General features: G+C 41.7%; 1 protein-coding gene across 3 annotated transcripts in view; it reads right to left on the bottom strand.

Moving 5' to 3' along the window:
• Positions 1-3531: 3531 nt before the first annotated feature.
• ACTR3B (actin related protein 3B) overlaps positions 3532-17433 on the bottom strand; it is a 41417-nt gene continuing 27515 nt past the window's right edge. For all 3 annotated transcript variants that reach the window (XM_032238110.1, XM_032238112.1, XM_032238111.1), the window contains 4 exons: positions 15383-15475; positions 8086-8211; positions 6996-7079; positions 3532-3968 (listed from right to left, as the gene is read on the bottom strand). In XM_032238110.1, the coding sequence (XP_032094001.1) occupies positions 3873-3968; positions 6996-7079; positions 8086-8211; positions 15383-15475 (399 nt within the window). In that variant the 3' untranslated portion in view covers positions 3532-3872. The remainder of the gene's footprint in view (positions 3969-6995; positions 7080-8085; positions 8212-15382; positions 15476-17433) is intronic.

The following is a 17433-nucleotide window of genomic DNA, read 5'->3' as shown; positions in this document are numbered from 1 at the left end:
CAAGGATGTGAATGTGCAAGAAACACTGACAGCTTAGGGAGGAGTGTTCAAGGGTGCAAATAGAGGCAGCCCTTGACTTACAACAGTTGATTTAGTGACTGTTCAAAGTTAAAACAGAACTGAAAAAAGCAGCATGACCGTTTTTCACGCTTACGGCTGTGGTCATGTGGTTTACATGTAGATGATTGACAATTACTTCGCATTCAGTGTCCCAGTCATGTGAATCCCTCTTGTGACCTCCTGACAGGGTTGTCAATTAGAGAACTCCACTGGTTCACTTAAATATGGCGAGAAAAGTTGTAAAATGGAGCAATACTCAACAAATTTCTTACCTAGCAACATAAATTTTGGCCTCAGTTTGTGGTTGTAAGTTGAGGATTACTTGAATAGTACATGAGAGGCACCGCACAGGTCAATAGGATGTGTAGGAGTGCATGAGAGGTGCTATGTAGATCTGGAAGGATGCCCAACGATGGATAAGAAGCACATCACGGGTCACAAGAAGAGTTGCATAATTTGGCAAGGTTGCATGAATACAGCACATGTTTGGAAAGCAATAGCAATAGCAGTTAGACTTATATACCGCTTCATAGGGCTCTCAGCCCTCTCTAAGCAGTTTACAGAGTCAGCATATTTCCCCCAACAACAATCCGGGTCCTCATTTTACCCACCTCGGAAGGATGGAAGGCTGAGTCAACCCTGAGCCGGTGAGATTTGAACAGCCGAACTGCAGAACTGCAGTCAGCTGAAGTAGCCTGCAGTGCTGCATTTAACCACTGCGCCACCTCGGCTCTAGGTGAGGAGGGTGCACAAAGCTACAAGGGGTTTACATGGGTTCGGGTGATCCTCCAGCTAATATTCTGCCCAGTTCAGCAAACCCCAAATGCCACTCCTGGCTGGCCACACTCACCCACCCCACCCCTCCCAGGAGTCTCCACGCGGCCCGGTCATCATACCAGGTAAGTGCAGGGACCGCACAGAAGCATGCGGGGGGGTGGTGGAAATGGGCCTACCAGAAGTTCCGGAAGTCCAGAAATGGACCTGTTTCCAGCCTCTGAGTCGGCCTCCAGAGCCTGGGGGAAGCGGTTTTTGCCCTCCCAGAGGCTTGAGGAAAGTCTCCAGAGCCCCCCACCCCGCCATGGTGCAGGCCAACTAGGCCACACCATTGCTGCAATTTTTGAAGCCCACCCTGGTCAAGGAGTACAGGGATGCCCAAGTGTAGGTAAGGAAACATCTCTGAAACTATGATCCAATGGGGCTTACATAAATACCACTGTATCCAAATCATATCTGTATTTTATAATGAAATAGTCACATCTTATAATGAAATAATTCTGGGGACAGGGGGAAGTCTAAGAATTGACTAAAAGGGTTGGAAAGTGACTGTAGGCGACGAGTCCGAATATTCAGTGGAGTTTAGTATACCATATTTTTCGGAGTATAAGACGCACCAAGGTTTTGAAGAGGCAATTTTTTTAAAAAAAGTTTTTGCATTCCGCAAACCTCCCCAAAATGGTGCGTTTTTCTTTCAAAAAAAGGGCATGAATAGCCCTAAGGAGGCTTGTAGGGTGTTGGGGGGGGGGGTGAAAACAGGCCCATTTTTTTCAAAAAAAAAAAGGCATTAGGAAGCTTATAGAGTGTGCCTGGGGGTTGGGGGGGCAAAATTGAGCAAAAACAGCCCATTTTTTGCTCATTTCTGCCCTCCCAGCCCCCAGGAGCTCTCTGAAAACCTCCTAAAGACTATGCACGGCCATTTTGGTGAAGGGGGCGGGGTTTCAGGAGGCAAAAAAAAACGCTGTAGTCAGTGTATAAGACGCACCCAGATTTTCAGCCTCTTTTTTGAGGGAAAAGAGTGTGTCTTATACTCTGAAAAATATGGTAATTCAGCATTTTGGTATCCAGGTATTTTGTCCAACCAAATTCAATGAAAGCATGGATGTGTCAAACTACCCCGATTGCAAGAAATTGCAAATATATGTAATGATTGTCCTCTTGCAGCCTGATTTTAAAAAAAATGGATTCCACTACAGAATCCAGGGACAAACGATTCTGTCTGCTTTGAATTGCCCAAGACCAGAAATTGGCATAATGTTTTAGCAGAAATTGCTAAGCAGAGAGAAGGAACTGGGTCACTGAACCTGCTGTTTGTACAAATGTAGTGAACGAATGCTAGCAAATGTTCACTCACAGAAGGTGTGGGCAAAGCACAGTCCCCTTTTGCAACAGCCAGACTATCTCTGTAACACACTGCCAAAATTCATTGGCAAAATGGCTGCTTTCTAGCAATAATTTTAGATGCTAATTTTTTTTAAAAGTTAACATTGGGTTGACTCTTGACTCAACTGCATTAGGTTCTTCCTGAAATGAATCAAAAAAACCACAATGGTTATGGCTGGCATTAAAGCAACTGTATCTTCTACAGGGATATACTGAGAAATTAGCCCCATTCCATAGCAAAATGGGAACTATTTTAAACAGAAAATAAGGCCTCAAACAAGATAAAATATAACAAGTGCAGCTGTCTGTGAACACATTAACAGGTTTTATTTCACCAAGAGGAATCAATTCCCATTTTTAAAACAATAACCCCCCAAAATCAAATAAATAGCAATAATAAATCCAGAAACAAAGCATGTTCATTCCAATATAAACATTGCCATTTTAAAAACACACACGACATCCTCAAAGAATGCCCTTAGGTTGTGTACTACTGGCAAGGAAGACTTGTTTCATTATTTATTATATTTATATGCTGCTCATCTCGATCTCAAATAATGCTGGGTGGCTTGTGACAGGGTATTAAGGGCCTTACCTAGACACTCAGATCACTTCCACAAAATCTGTGGGTGTGATACTTGTACTCTTATGCAGAAAAACCAACCACAAACATAATCGTGAGCATAAAACTTTCAAAACCTTCGTATATTGCAAATGCAGGGTGTTTTCTTTTTTTTTCAATGAAACAAGACCGCAATTTTTCAATGCCTGAGCTTTCCCCTTGCCAAACTCACTATAACAGTGTTTATCCACCTTGGCAACTTTAAGCTGGGTGGACTTCAACAGAATTCTGGGAGTCGAAATCCAATTAGCTTAGGGATGGGAAGGTTGACACACACACTGCTCTGTAAGGTTAAAACCAATGTGAGAGTCGGGAGGAATAACATGATATTTTGGGTACTTATCTGAATCTCTGTTCATATAGGTTGGTGATGGCGAACCTTTTCGGCATTGAGTGCCCAAACTGGAACACCTCCCTCTCCCTCCCTCTCTCTCTCTCCCCCTCCCTCCCTTTCCCTCCCTCTCTCTCTGCGTGTGCGTGTGTGCATGTATGCACACACGTGTGCATGCCAGAGCCCTGGAAGCTGCAAGACCAGCTGGCCAGTGCACATGTGCATGCCAGAAGAGCAGCTGGGGATGGCGCACATGCCCACAGAGAGGGCTTTGCGTGCCACCTTTGGCACGTGTGCTATTGGTTCGCCATCACGGATATAGGTTATTGTTTCTCAACCTTTTAAGATGCCTGGACCACAACTCCCAGAATTCTCCAGCCAACCTGGGGTTGTTGTAGTCCACACATCTTAAAAATGCTAAGGTTGAGAAAAACTGACCTAAACAGTTCCTGCTTTCACCCTTTCTAGCAAAGCGAATGTTGTGTACTAAGAAGCTAACTTGCAGAAAGGAATTAATTTAAAAGTCGAGTCATTGAGCTCCAGACGGTCCATTGTTTTCAACTCCCTGATTCTAATGCACACACTAGGCAAGGGAGCAGCCGCACCACACTGAGGTTTGCTATTTGCACCAAGTCTCTCTCCTCCTTGTCAGCAGAGGTTTTGCCATCAGGCCCCGGAGCAGGCGATGCTGTGCCGTGAATCTTATGACATAATTCCAAAAACTGGATTGTGACGGCAAATTCCAGGACCGTATTCCTCGTAGGCTTTCTTAGTGTGACACACGTCAAAGAACTCTGGCTGAGAGGGGAAAAAATATGAAGGATAGATCAGAAACCGCTGCGTGCGAAAAAGTACGATTAAGAAAATGAGCCAGTCTAGAACAAAAATGGATGCTACATGGTCACCTTGACAATGCATTTATCTCCCTTGGAAATAGCAGGAATTCACTACACGGGGCAAAGATCGATTGGAAGTTTATTTTGAAAGAAAGAGACACATATTCCCAAGATATTTTTTGCCACGAGCCCTTTTGGATTAGAAACAGAAATATAAAGAAAGCAATATAGAAAAGATTTATTCCATTTCTAGCACACATTATGCTACTATGCAAAGCGATCACATGGATGAAAACTTGCTAAAGTCTGCTATTGGACCATGATTTGTCAGAATAGAATAGAATAGGTTCCCCCCCTGTGCTATCACTATGCTAAACAACTAATTCCCACAACACCATCTTATGCCTTGAGTTGTCAAACCACCTGGTAGAGCTGTATTACTATTATCCCTCCTCTTTCCTATTACCTATTTCTTTAGCATCTAATACAGTGTTTCTCAACCTTGGCAACTTGAAGATGTCTGGACTTCAACTCCGTTGGCTGGGGAATTCTGAGAGTTGAAGTCCAGACATCTTCAAGTTGCCAAGGTTGAGAAACACTGATCTAATAACTATGACTTCCTTGTTTCTTATCTTATGTTTTATATTGACTGCTTTTATTAGTATCCTGTTATGATTTATGTTGATTATTTAGTATGCTATGACTATCACTGTGTTGTATCTTATGATTTATGGTGATTGTATTTTTATGATTAGGATCATGATTTATCACTTGTTGCTTATTCGCTGTGTGTACATTGTACCCTGAGAGATTATCCTTGCATGTCCAATCATACTTGGCCAATAAAGAATTCTATTCTATTTGTCAAAAATCCTATCTGACCTTACTGTCTTTCCTTCCTTTCATTATTACCAGAAGGAGCAGTTCTGAACCTGGAGGCCTCTGAATTGGCTTGGGACTGTTCTAAATCAGACACTAAAAAGGCACCTTTTTGACTTTTCGTGAACTGAGCACAGAAAGTGTACCACGAGAGCAATTCAGTGCACTGAGGGGTTGGTCAAGGCTCAAGGCAGGAGAAGGAAGCAGAGATGCTGGTGAAAGAAGATGAATACACGTATCCCAAGATAATGTTGCGGTATCTAGTCTGGGTTGGTCAACGGGACTAGAGATTTACCCTTCCAAGTCTTCAGACTCACGCTGGAGCGCATCATCAGGGACCTTCTCTCTACCAGAATGTACCCTTTGGGCTATTCCTGTGATGGCAAACTTATAGCACACATTTCACAGGTGGCACACAGATCCCCCTCTGCGGGCAAGCAAGCCGTCACCCCACCTCAGCTACGCCGCGCATGCGCGCACGCCTCCCACCAGCCAGTAAATTTTCAGGTTTGGCCATGCATGCGCGGTGGGGCGCATGTGGGAGACGTGTGTGCATACATGGGAGGGGGAGCAACAGGCTATTTGGCACTGGCCCCCCACAGCCCATTATTGATCCCAGGAGGCTGCAGGGAGGCCTACCAAACTCAAAATGGGGCACGGGGGGGTGCAGAGTGGGCCCCTACAGCCTGTTTTCCTCCCAGGAGGCTGCAGGGAGGCAGCCAAAATGGGGTGTGATGGGGTTGCACTCACATGTGTAGGGGGGGCAGGGTACAGGGGGTTGCGCGCAAATTGCATTTTGGGTGCAGGTGCTTGTGTATGCTTTCGCTCACAATAACAAAAATGTTAGCCATCACTGAGCTATTTTGTGCTTCCTATTTATGTGGTGCTGGGCTTTGAAAGAAAAAGTTCCCAACTGCAAACATCTTCAGATGTTTCGGACTACTTCTTATTAAATGCAGATCATCTTAGTTTGTAACCTGCAGAAAGCCCTCCACTTATGACCAAAATTGAACCTGGAATTATGGTCATAAGATTGCGGTTGTTAAGTCAAGGCATCACTTGACTGGATTCAAAGTTATGGCCTTTCTTTTAAGTTAAAGCTGCAGTCATTAAGTAAATGCCATGATTGCTAAGCAAATCTGTTTTCCCAACAGACATTTTTTTGCTGAAAATTGGAAGCAAACACTAGAAACTGGCCAAAGAAAAAAGGCAAAAATCACAGTTATATGACGGTGAGACAATGCAAAAGGCTGTAAAGATGAGCAGGTTGCCAAGTGCCCAAAATGTACTCATGTGATGTGATCATTGCAACTCTGAAAATGAGTCGGAGGTAGCTCTGGGAAGGTCCACTGAATAGTAATTAAGCAACCTGTTATAAGTCGAGGATTACCTGTAGGGTCTTTGGAATTAGACAAATTTAATATTTGTCTAAATCATATGAGGAACGTTTGCAGGAACTAGGTATGTCTAGTTTAATGAAAAGAAGGACTAGGGGAGACATGATAGCAGTGTTCCAATATCTCAGGGGTTGCCACAAAGAAGAGGGAGTCAAACTATTATCCAAGGCACCTGCGGTCAGAACAAGAAGCAATGGGTGGAAACTAATCAAGGAGAGAAGCAACTTAGAACTGAGGAGGAATTTCCTGACAGTTAGAACAATTAATCAGTGGAACAACTTGCCTTTAGAAGTTCTGAATGTTCCAACACTGCAAGTTTTTAAGATGATGTTGGATAGCCATTTGTCTGAAGTGGTGTAGGGTTTCCTGCTTAGGCAGGGGGTTGGACTAGAAGACCTCCAAGGTCCCTGTTATTCTATTCTGTTCTATTCTGTTCCATTCCATTCCAATCAGATATCCTTAGAAGACATTAGCCTCTTTTTTTAACTGAGAAATGTAAAAAAAAAGGGGGGGGGTTGTTGGATTTTGCCTAACAAAATTTGTCCTCTCCACATTGATCTTATTAATGCAAAATGTAAGCCCAACGAGCAATGGGAAAACAATGAGTTCATTTGCTGGTGGGAACAATAAAAGAGAAGCCAGTTTCTGTGCCTAGGAATTGAACAGATGATGTGCGGATTTTCCTGGACCAGCTGATTTAATAAAAGACATACCGTTGACGCAAGCATGGATCCGCCAAACCAGACAGCATAACGCTGCATGTGATGACTGATTACTTGAACTTCCACAGGTTTGGGCTGCAAAACACAAACAAAAGCAGAATATTATCAGAACACAACACAGGCTGAGTTAACCAGGCCTACCAGTTGGAACAGCACGCTGTGTTTAATGAGTTATTATGGGAGAAGAAATTCTGAATAACCATCTGTGCGGAATTAATGAAGCTGGCTCAGACTCCAGCAATGCAAATCTCCATGGCTCACTACCCAAGATTTGAGCTCTCCATTCCTAATGCAAGAAATTGTACCATTCTGCTAGAAAGAATGTAATTATGCTTGCCGGATTCAAGCACCCACCCAAATATTGTGGGTTCCACTATTTTTTTTCACACTATGGCTAGAATCACAGCTTGGACATCTATGGTCCAGTAACAGAGAAAATATTGGTCTGTCTGTCTTTCTTTCTTTCTTTCTTTTTCTTTCTTTCTTTCTTTTCTTTTCTTTCTTTCTTTCTCTTTCATTCTTTCTTTCTTTCCCTTCCTGCCTTGACTCCTGGCAACTAGCTGGATAAAGTCCCTCCAGTTTTCTTGGCAAGATTTTCAGAAGTGATTTACCATTGCCTTGTCCCTAGGGCTGAGAAAGACTGACTGGCCCTAGGAGACCAATTGGCTTTGGGCCTAAGGCAGAATCACAACTTATAGCCTCCCGGTTTTTAGCCTTAACTGCTACACCAAACTAACTCTCATTCATCCTCTACTCCACTCATATTAACCAGAATGAAATCCTTTGAGCCTTTTGCAAACAGACCTCTGACACCAAACACCTCATTTTTGTTACAAGGAAGCATAACTCTGGGCTGAAAACGTTCTAACATTTTCTGGATGTTGGCCATTTCTTTAAACCTGGAGAATTGGCCATAATAATATAATGTTGTTCTTTGTGAATCATCTCAAAGCAGGATACTGGCCCCCCAAAAATGCAATTAGTATGCTTGTAAAAATATCATCTGATTTACAGGCCTTGCTAATCAGTTCAGGGTCCTCCCTTTGTTTGTTCGGGCGTTTAATGGGAAATTAAAATGTACCTTTAATCGACCTCCACTAAGTTCTTCGCTGATTTTTAGCCGAGCGTCTACTACTCGTTTCAAGTCTCTCTGTAAGCGACGACCAAAATCTCTGAACATCGTAGATCCTCCGGAAAGCACCACATTCTACATGACAAAGAGATATTTGGGGGGCTTTAGATAATAAAAACCAACCTTTTTTAAAAAACAGGTCTATGGATCTTCTCTCTAGGCTGTTCCTTGAGGAATAAGGTAAAGGTAAAATTTCCTCCGCACATGCGTGCTAGTCGTTCCCAACTCTAGGGGGCGCTTCTCATCCCCGTTTCTAAGCCGAAGAGCCAGCACTGTCTGAAGATGTCTCCGTGGTCATGTGGCCGGCATGGGTAAATGCCAAAGGCGCATGGAACGCTGTTACCTTCCCACCAAAGGCAATCCCTATTTTTCTATTTGCATTTTTACATGCTTTCGAACTGCTAGGTTGGCAGAAGCTGGGACAAGTAACAGGAGCTCCATTACACGGCACTGGGATTCGAACCGCCAAACTGCTGACCTTCTGGTCGACAAGCTCAGTGTCTTAGCCACGGAGCCACCGCGTCCCCATCCTTGAGGAATAGCAGGACACAAATGTGATAGGCCAGGTACAGCCCTACAGGTAATTCTCAACTTACGACCATTAGTGGAATTATGTTCGCCAGTAGTTGGAATCATTAAGTGGGTCGCTATATGATCAGGGATGACTTTTTTTGTCGTGGTTGTTAAGCAAATGACAGGGTCTTTAAGTGAATCCATTTTTCCCCAAGGGCAGTTTTTACTGAAAACTAAAAGAAACATCGGAAACCAGCAAAAAATAATAATAATTGAAAATGAGCCATGTGACCACAGACCATAGCAAACAGCTGTAAAAATGAGTCGGTCGCCCCAAGCCTCCAAAATGTGATCACGTGATCACACGAGGGGGGGGAGGATGTATATGCGTCCATTGTAATTTCAAAACCAAGTCTTAAGTGTCTTGGGAGGGGGGTGCCTTTAGTAGCTACAAATGATCACTAAGTGTCTTACTAGTAAGTAAAGGACTAGTATTAAATGACATGATAGATCCACTGAGGATTATTCTGCAGGAAGATTGAATAAATCAATGGCCACCTCTGCACAATCAAGTGCAATCAAATTTTTTACAAGCTTGGCACTTATAAATATTTATAAGGTGCCTTTTTTATAATATTATAATATTTATAATATTTATAAAAGGTGCCTTTTTTTTTTTGACGCACCCGCCCCATCTATTTTCACATTGAGCGTCTGGACTTTTGGCTTGCCTGGGCCTCATTGAGTGAAGAGGAATTTTCTTGGGCCGCATATAAAGTATATATAATTTACTGTACATAAATTGCATAATAATATTAAATTATGTGATTTATATACAGTAACTATATTTTAACTATAGTTTATAGTTATTATATTTTACTATACTATTCTATATACCAGGGGTAGTCAACCTTTTTATACCTACTGCCCACTTTTGTATCTCTGTTAGTAGTAACATTTTCTAACCGCCCACCGGTTCCACAGTAATGGTGATTTATAAAGTAGGGAAGTAACTTTACTTTATAAAATTTATAAAGCAGAGTTACAGCAAATCCCTACCACCCACCATGAAAGCTGGAACACCCACTAGTGGGCGGTAGAGACCAGATTGACTACCACTGCTATATACTATAAATATATAGTTACTATACAGTAACTACATTTTACTATAAATACATAACATTATTATGTGATTTATATACTGTATTATATTTGAATTTTAATTTTAATAAATTTATATGCCACTCAATCCCAAAGGACTCCAGGCGGCTTACATAAAAGACAATTTAAAAAGTACTAAAAAGTTTAAAAAATAAAAAGAACAAAGCAAGTTAAAACACAACATACTCAACCGTAGTGGGGCTGGACCTCATTCAAGAGGTCAACAGCCCCAGGCCTGCCGGAAAAGCCAGGTCTTAATAGACTTTTTGAAGGCCGCGAGAGTGGGGAGGGTCCGGATCTCCGGGGGTAGATCGTTCCACAGGGCCAGAGCAGCCACAGAGAAGGCTCTCCCCCGAGGGGCCGCCAAACGACATTGTCTAGTTGACGGTACCCGGAGAAGGCCCACCCTGTGAGATCTTATTGGTCGCTGGGAGGTATGTGGCAGAAGACGGTCCCGTAGATATCCAGACCCTAAGCCATGTAGGGCTTTAAAGGTAAAGGTAAAGGTATACTTTATATACAGCCCAAGACCATTCCTCTTCGGTATATATATCTTGAGCTATATTACCAGCTGTCTGTGGGCTACGCACTGCACAAAGCCTGATTTAAAACATTTTTATCGAATTATAATCTAAGATTAGAAGTAAATGAATACATATAAATGCCAACCATTAGGAGGCGAAGTTAATTCCTGTAAATCTCATCAAATACAGCCTTCTTACTGCAGCTGATCAACAGTTGCCCATTCCTAAAGGCTCTCAAAATTATTTTGATCACATTTTTTCAGCTATGTGTGAGGTAACTCTTCCAGTATTCAGGATGTAGCTTAACAATAAGCATCTCCTTTACAAAATGAATTGAAGCAAAACTGAAAGAAAACAGCAGCCAGGTTGGAGAAGGAATGAATTAATTAATGCATGGACCATTGTTTCTCAACCTTGGCTACTTTAAGATGGATGGACTTCAACTCCCAGAATTCCCCAGCCAGCTTGTGGGAGTTGAACCCCACACATCTTAAACTTGTCAAGTTTAGAAACAACACAGGATTAAAACTCGTAGCGTCACATTGCCGTCACATGACGTATCATGACATTTTTCCTCTTCACGGAACTGGGGGTGTGTGGCCTATGGGTGACGCATCCAGCCCTTGGGATGCCAGTTTGACCCCCTTGGTCTAAACCAACACACTGTAAAAGCTTAAATGAAAATTAATGAGATATTTCAGAACAAAGAATACCAAATTTTCCTTATTGAGAAGATCATAGTCATCTTACCTCACCTGATAATTTACTTTAGTCTATAGAGGAGTATACAGTTTTATTATGTTTAATAGACTTAAGGCCCAATCTTTTTCCCTCACATGGGTACTAATTAAATGGATGTGGATTTTGAGAAAATGGTTGCTTTCGTTCAAATGGCTAGCAACACTAATGAGAATTAAAAGTAAAGGAAAAGGTTCCCCTTGCACATATGTTGGAGTCGTTCCCAACTCTAGGGGGCGGTGCTCATCTCCGTTTTAAAGTTGAAGAGCCAACGCTGTCCGAAGACGTCTCCATGGTCATGTGGCCGGCATGACTAAACACCGAAAGCACAAGTAATGCTGTTACCTTCCCACCAATGGTGGTCCCTATTTTTCTACTTGCATTTTTACATGCTTTCAAACTGCTGGGTTGGCAGAAGCTGGGCCAAGTAACGGGAGCTCATTCCGTTACCCGGAGCTAGGGATTTGAACCGCCGAACTGCCAACTTTTCTGATCAACAGGCTCAGCGTCTTAGCCACTGAGCAACCGTGCCCCCATGAGAATTAGCTTTTATTAATTCCTTCATCTCAGCCACAGCAATACAGCAGTCCTCTGATCATGAACATAAGACCATGACCGAAAACACATTACTTACAACTGGTCCTCATATTTACGACTTTCGCAACATCCCCAGTCACATGAACAAATTCGAGTGCTTGTCCACTGGCATGTACTATATATATGAAGGTTGCAGCATCCAAGGGTTACGTGATCACCATTTGTGACTTTCCAAGCCAGCTTCCAACAAGCAAAGTCCATGGGGGAAGCCGTATTCATTTAACAACTGAGTGATTCGTTTCACCCTGGGGTTGTTCACTTATCAACCATGACAAAAAGGTCACAAAATTGGGCATGACTCACTTAACAGCAGTAATTCTGGTTCCAGTTGTGGTCATAAGTCAAGGAATGTAAAAAATGTCTGCTACCTAAGAGCAAATAAATCTGGAATCGTTGTTAAGATCTACCTAAACACTGGAGAAGAGAATCAGGGAATTTACTACAGCACATACAGTATAAATCCAGTTGAGGATGGATTATGGGAAACTGATGAATTTTGAAGCAGAAGATGGTCTCCATAATTTCTACATTTAACTGCAGCACCCAGGGTAAAATGATTTTAATAATAATATACTATAAAACTGAAGATCAGAAGACTAAGTGAAACTTTTGGTTGCTCCATCCATTATTCATGGAGAAAAGTTTAGCACTTAATAACAAAAGAGTAATAAAGTAGGTGTGAATGTTACCTAGAAATGCTTGTATGGTGAATGTGCAACAGAACTAATTAATCCACCCATGTTATAGCCAGAGGTGAGTTGCTGGCAGTTCAGTCCGGATGAGCTGAATCGGTAGTAGCGGTGGCAGGAGGCTCCACCCATACACCCGGACACTTCTGTGCATGCGCAAAAACTCCCAAAACACTAATAACAAATTAGGCAACTCAGCACTGGTTATAGCTAGAAAGCAGTACCAATTTAAGGTATACAAAAAAAAAATCATTTAGAATTCCTCCTATAAAGCTGTTTCAAGACAACTTCTACTGCGAAACGGTATTGCTTCATTCATGAAATCAAGAAGGGGTCTTCTTCAGTGGACAGTTTCCAGTTTCCCCTTTTCATTCTTGATGATAATTAAATGTCAAGATACACAATAGAAAAACTGGAGACTATCCAAAGAGGATGACCCCAGATCACTATTAACAAGGTCCTTGCTACTCTCTGAGCTTGGTTGTTTTCTTGCAGATGTTTCATTGCCCAACTAGGTAACATAATCAATGCAAGTACAGGAGCAAATCCCACACTCACTAGCACTGATGAGGTTAGTAAATTGACTTAGACTTATAATGAAACATCTGTAAGAAAACAACCAGAGCACCAAGGATGCCAAAGTTAAATCCAGAACTACAAATATTCTCTTCTCTTGGTAACACTATAAAGTCTTCAGAGTGATTTATAGCCTGCTTCAAATCTCATCTAAGGATTTTCAACAGATAGCGATGAATGAGAATCAGCAGAGCTGAACTCTCTTTAGTTAAGGAATATTTCACTCAATAATCTACTGTTTTGGTTGTTTTTCATTAGCTACCTAATGAAATTTTACAAATAATGATTTTACTAATCTGAGAACAATTTATTTTTATTGTGATTTTATTTATCTCGTTTTTATTTATTTTCCTGAAACAAGGTTATATTCCTAATATAAACAGTTTTGTTTCATCTACAATTATCTGGCCAAACTTTTAAACTTTCTTCTTTTCCTGAACTTTATGAAGGTTTTTTTTTAATAGCCACATGAGGGGGCTCCAAGATAAGGAATAACTATTTGGGGATTTTCCATTTTGGAAATTACATTTAAATTAAGATAGGCAGACAGAGTTTGGGTTTTAGTATAAACAACAATATTTAAAAAAAAAACTTTTTAAGAACTAGGCTGTAGCCTTCTTTTAAGGGCTTTCATTATATCTTTTTTCTTACACTATTATCTGGAATTTATATATTGTAAGGGACGTCGTGGCTCAGTGGCTAAGATACTGATCTTGTCAATCAGAAAGGTCAGCAGTTCGGCAGTTTGAATCCCTACCGCCGCATAACGGAGTGAGCTCCTGTTACTTGTCCCAGCTTCTACCAACTTAGCAATCCAAGGCACATAAAAATGCAAGTAGAAAAATAGGAACCACCTTTGATGGGAAGGTAACATTGTTCCCTGCACCTTAGGTATTTAAACATGCCAGCCACATGACCACAGAGACGTCTTTGGACAGCACTGGCTCTTCGGCTTTGAAACAGAGATGAGAACCGCCCCCTAGAGCCGGGAACGACTAGCACATATGCGCAAGAGGAACCTTTACCTTTAATCTATATCTTTTTTTAAACTTTGTTATGTTACGCTTAACTGGGAGCCAAAACTGAAAAGGCTCTTCTTTTGGGCCTCGCCAGTCGAAGATATGTGGCCAATGGGATCCAAAATAGCCCATTTCCGCTGGAATGAGTGAGGCGGTTAATACTACTGAGGTAAATTCCTCAGATACTCTGAACCCATGCCATAAAGGCCTTTGAAAATTACAGCTTTGTTTCTTGGGCAGAATCACTTCCTCCTTTTCCCCAAGATTATCCATGCATTCCATTAGAAAAAGGTTTTCTCTCCCCAGGACAGGAAAGAGACATCATAAAAAAACATATCGGAACTTTGTGGAACAGGATATAATACTAGAACCATGAAGACTGCCTAATATTTTTTTTCTCCTCTTTATGCTAAAGAGAATCAAGACAGGGCAATCAAGTGTTTTCCTCACCCGCTCCTGTCTACCTGGGCTAAGTAGATATTCACATAGAAGTCATGGATTGCCTTCTTCAAGACAACCTCTGTCCCCGGACAGCTTCTGTACACACCACCAATGATGCAAATAGAATACTTGAGCCATTAGAAGAAAAGATTGAAGACAAGGAACACAGAGAAGACAGACAGAACTACGCTCTCTTCATAAATGGACTTGATAATTAACATCATGTATCAAATTAAAAAGTTCTCAGCTGATCCTAATGGTTGAGCAGCCCATTTAAAAGGAAACAAACGAAGCTAATAAAAATTTAAAAATACAGTTATTACATGTCTTTAAGAGAGAGAGGTGAACACAGAGAATGTTAACCCGTTGGGATGTAAGTGATCAAGCGAAAGATAAACGCAATTCAATATAAGTAAGTGTAAAATGATCCACAATGGAGCTAATTTTTCTAGGTAAAGGTAAAAGTTCCCCTCGCACATATGTGTTAGTTGTTCCTGACTCTAGGGGGCGGTGCTCATCTCCGTTTCAAAGCCAAAGAGCCAGCGCTGTCCAAAGATGTCTCTGTGGTCATGTGGCCAGTACGACTCAACGCCAAAAGTACATGGAATGTTGTGTTACCTTCCCATCAAACGTGGTTCCTTTTAAATTACCATGCCAGTGAGATGAGCAGGCTCCAAATTTAATATAATAAGCAAATAAAAAGTAAATGTGTGATTTTTCCTACTTTTCCAAGGACTGATGAGCTGTAAAAGCATGAGAAAAGCTGAATCCATAGCTGGATACCTAACAATCTTCAGAAATGTTCAGTGTTCGAATAACACTGAAAATAAAACCAGCTTTGCCAAAAGTATGTTTTCAAGATCATAATCACAGTTTCTGTTTATCCCTCTATCTACAAGATACTGATCAAACCAGCAGGGAGACACACAAGGTGTGAGACTCCAAATTTCACCTGAATGTCATTTAATCATCCTTTCTCCCTGCGTACCTTATACAAAGGACGCCGAACATCAATGGGACAGTTTTGTATAACATCATCCACCACATTCGAAATAGAGTCCACAAAATCTGGATTGGCAAACTAAAAATAAATAAGAGAGGCAGATAATCAATTAATGCAGATATAGGAGGTCCTGTGATTATGACAATTGGTTTAAGCTTATAAAACAGCTGAAGTTATTAACATCTATAAAAAGTGTACAGGTAATTCTCGAATTAGAGCCATTGGTTTAATGACCACTGAAAGTTACACCGTAGCTGAAAAAAAATGACTTATGAATGGTACTTGCACTTATGACCGTCACAGCATCCCCCTAGTCATGTGATCATAATTCTGGTTTTTGGCAATGGACATGTATCTACAATGGCTGCAGCATCCTGCTGTCGTATGATTTTCATTTGGGACCTTGCCAGGGAGCCTCTGACAAGGAATGTGACTGGGGGGGGGGGGGGAGAGATTTCTTTATAACTGTGTGATTCATTTAAGAACCATGGCAAAAAGGTCGTAAAATAAGGCGCAACTCATTTAATAACCACATCACATAGTGGCAGATATTCCAGTCCCAATTTTGGTCATAAGTCTGCACTTAAATCCCTCCCTTGGGATGTGGAAAGATCCGTTGTAGATGAGCAAGGGAAGGAGGTGACATACAACCAGCAGTAACCACAAGGAACTGTCAAAAGATGTGGGGGGCATCCTATGGATTCCACACCGCAGGGCAGGGAAGCATAATTTATTTCTCCCCTTCTCTGCTGGGTTAGAAAATTGACAAGTTCATCCACTTTCTGATCTGGTTTATAAAGACTGACATCATCTGAGCTCCTGATAAACAAAGCTGAGTTTGTCAATAACAGCTCTTACATTTTAACAAAATAACAGAGTTGGAAGGGACCTTAGAGGTCTTCTAGTCCAACCCCCTGTTCAAGCAGGAAACCCTATACCATTTCAGGCAGATGTTTGTGCAGCAGAGGTGGGTTCCTACTGGTTTGGGCCGGTTCAGCCAAACTGGTAGTTGTTTGCTGGCCTGGGTCAATGCTGGTTCCAGCGACACCTCCAAACCGGTTCTCCAGTTGGCGCAGAATGCTTTTTTGTCCCCCTTTTTTAATGTTCTGTGCATGCACAGATCTATTTTCAGGCAACTGCGCATGCGCATGGAGCAAAATTATGGGCGCACCAAACCAGCAGTAATGCCGGCAGCAATCCACTTCCGTTGTGCAACCTCCTCTTAAAAAGAGTTTCTCACGGACAAGATGACCAACCATTCTGGTTTTCTTGGATCATCTCAGTTTCTGCTTGTTATCGTAGCATTTCCATCTACTTTTGTCCTGGATTTTTCATTTCTTAATGAAGTGGAATGGTCAATAACAGTTGTTGACTGGCAAAGCAAGGCCAGTAGTTTGTGAATGCAAACTCAGCCCCAGGCACCCCACTACTATTCTTCCCTTGCAAGGTTGCTGGGCAGATGCCACCTTCTTCCACCACAGCAGCTGACTTATGTGCCATGTCTGTTTTTCCCGTGATCTAGTTTTCCGCTTTTCCCAGCGCAACAGGCTTGGTTTGGACGATAAATGGTATGGTCATACTACTCGTGGATCTTAACTGTAGCCATTAGTTCTGCTTTTCCAAGAAGAGGGGGCCAAAAGATATGAACACCCTTCTGTCAAGAACAATCATCATGTCAAAAAACAAAAGAATTAATTTGATGCAGTTCTACAGTAACTAAAGCAGCATTTTTCAATTTTGGGAACTTTAGAATGTGTGGACTTCAACTCCCAGAATTCCCCAGCTAGCCTCCCTTCAATTCTAAGAGTTGAAGTCCATACATCTTAAAGTTATTAAGGTTGAGAATGACTAACCTACATCAAAGATATACATTTTCTAACACTATTAGAAAATAATTTGGCCACAAGATGGTGCCTTACTCTCATAAGTGTCATTGCCTTCTTTCCTTCCTGCCTGCCTCATTCCTGCCTTCCTGCTTTCTTACCACCACCCTTACAACAACTACTACTACTATTTATTACCGTGGTACAGCAGTA

Source organism: Thamnophis elegans, chromosome Z (assembly GCF_009769535.1).
Source record: "Thamnophis elegans isolate rThaEle1 chromosome Z, rThaEle1.pri, whole genome shotgun sequence".
NCBI lineage: Eukaryota > Metazoa > Chordata > Lepidosauria > Squamata > Colubridae > Thamnophis > Thamnophis elegans.
Note: the sequence above shows the minus strand (reverse complement) of the source record. Positions and strands in the feature narration are given on the sequence as shown.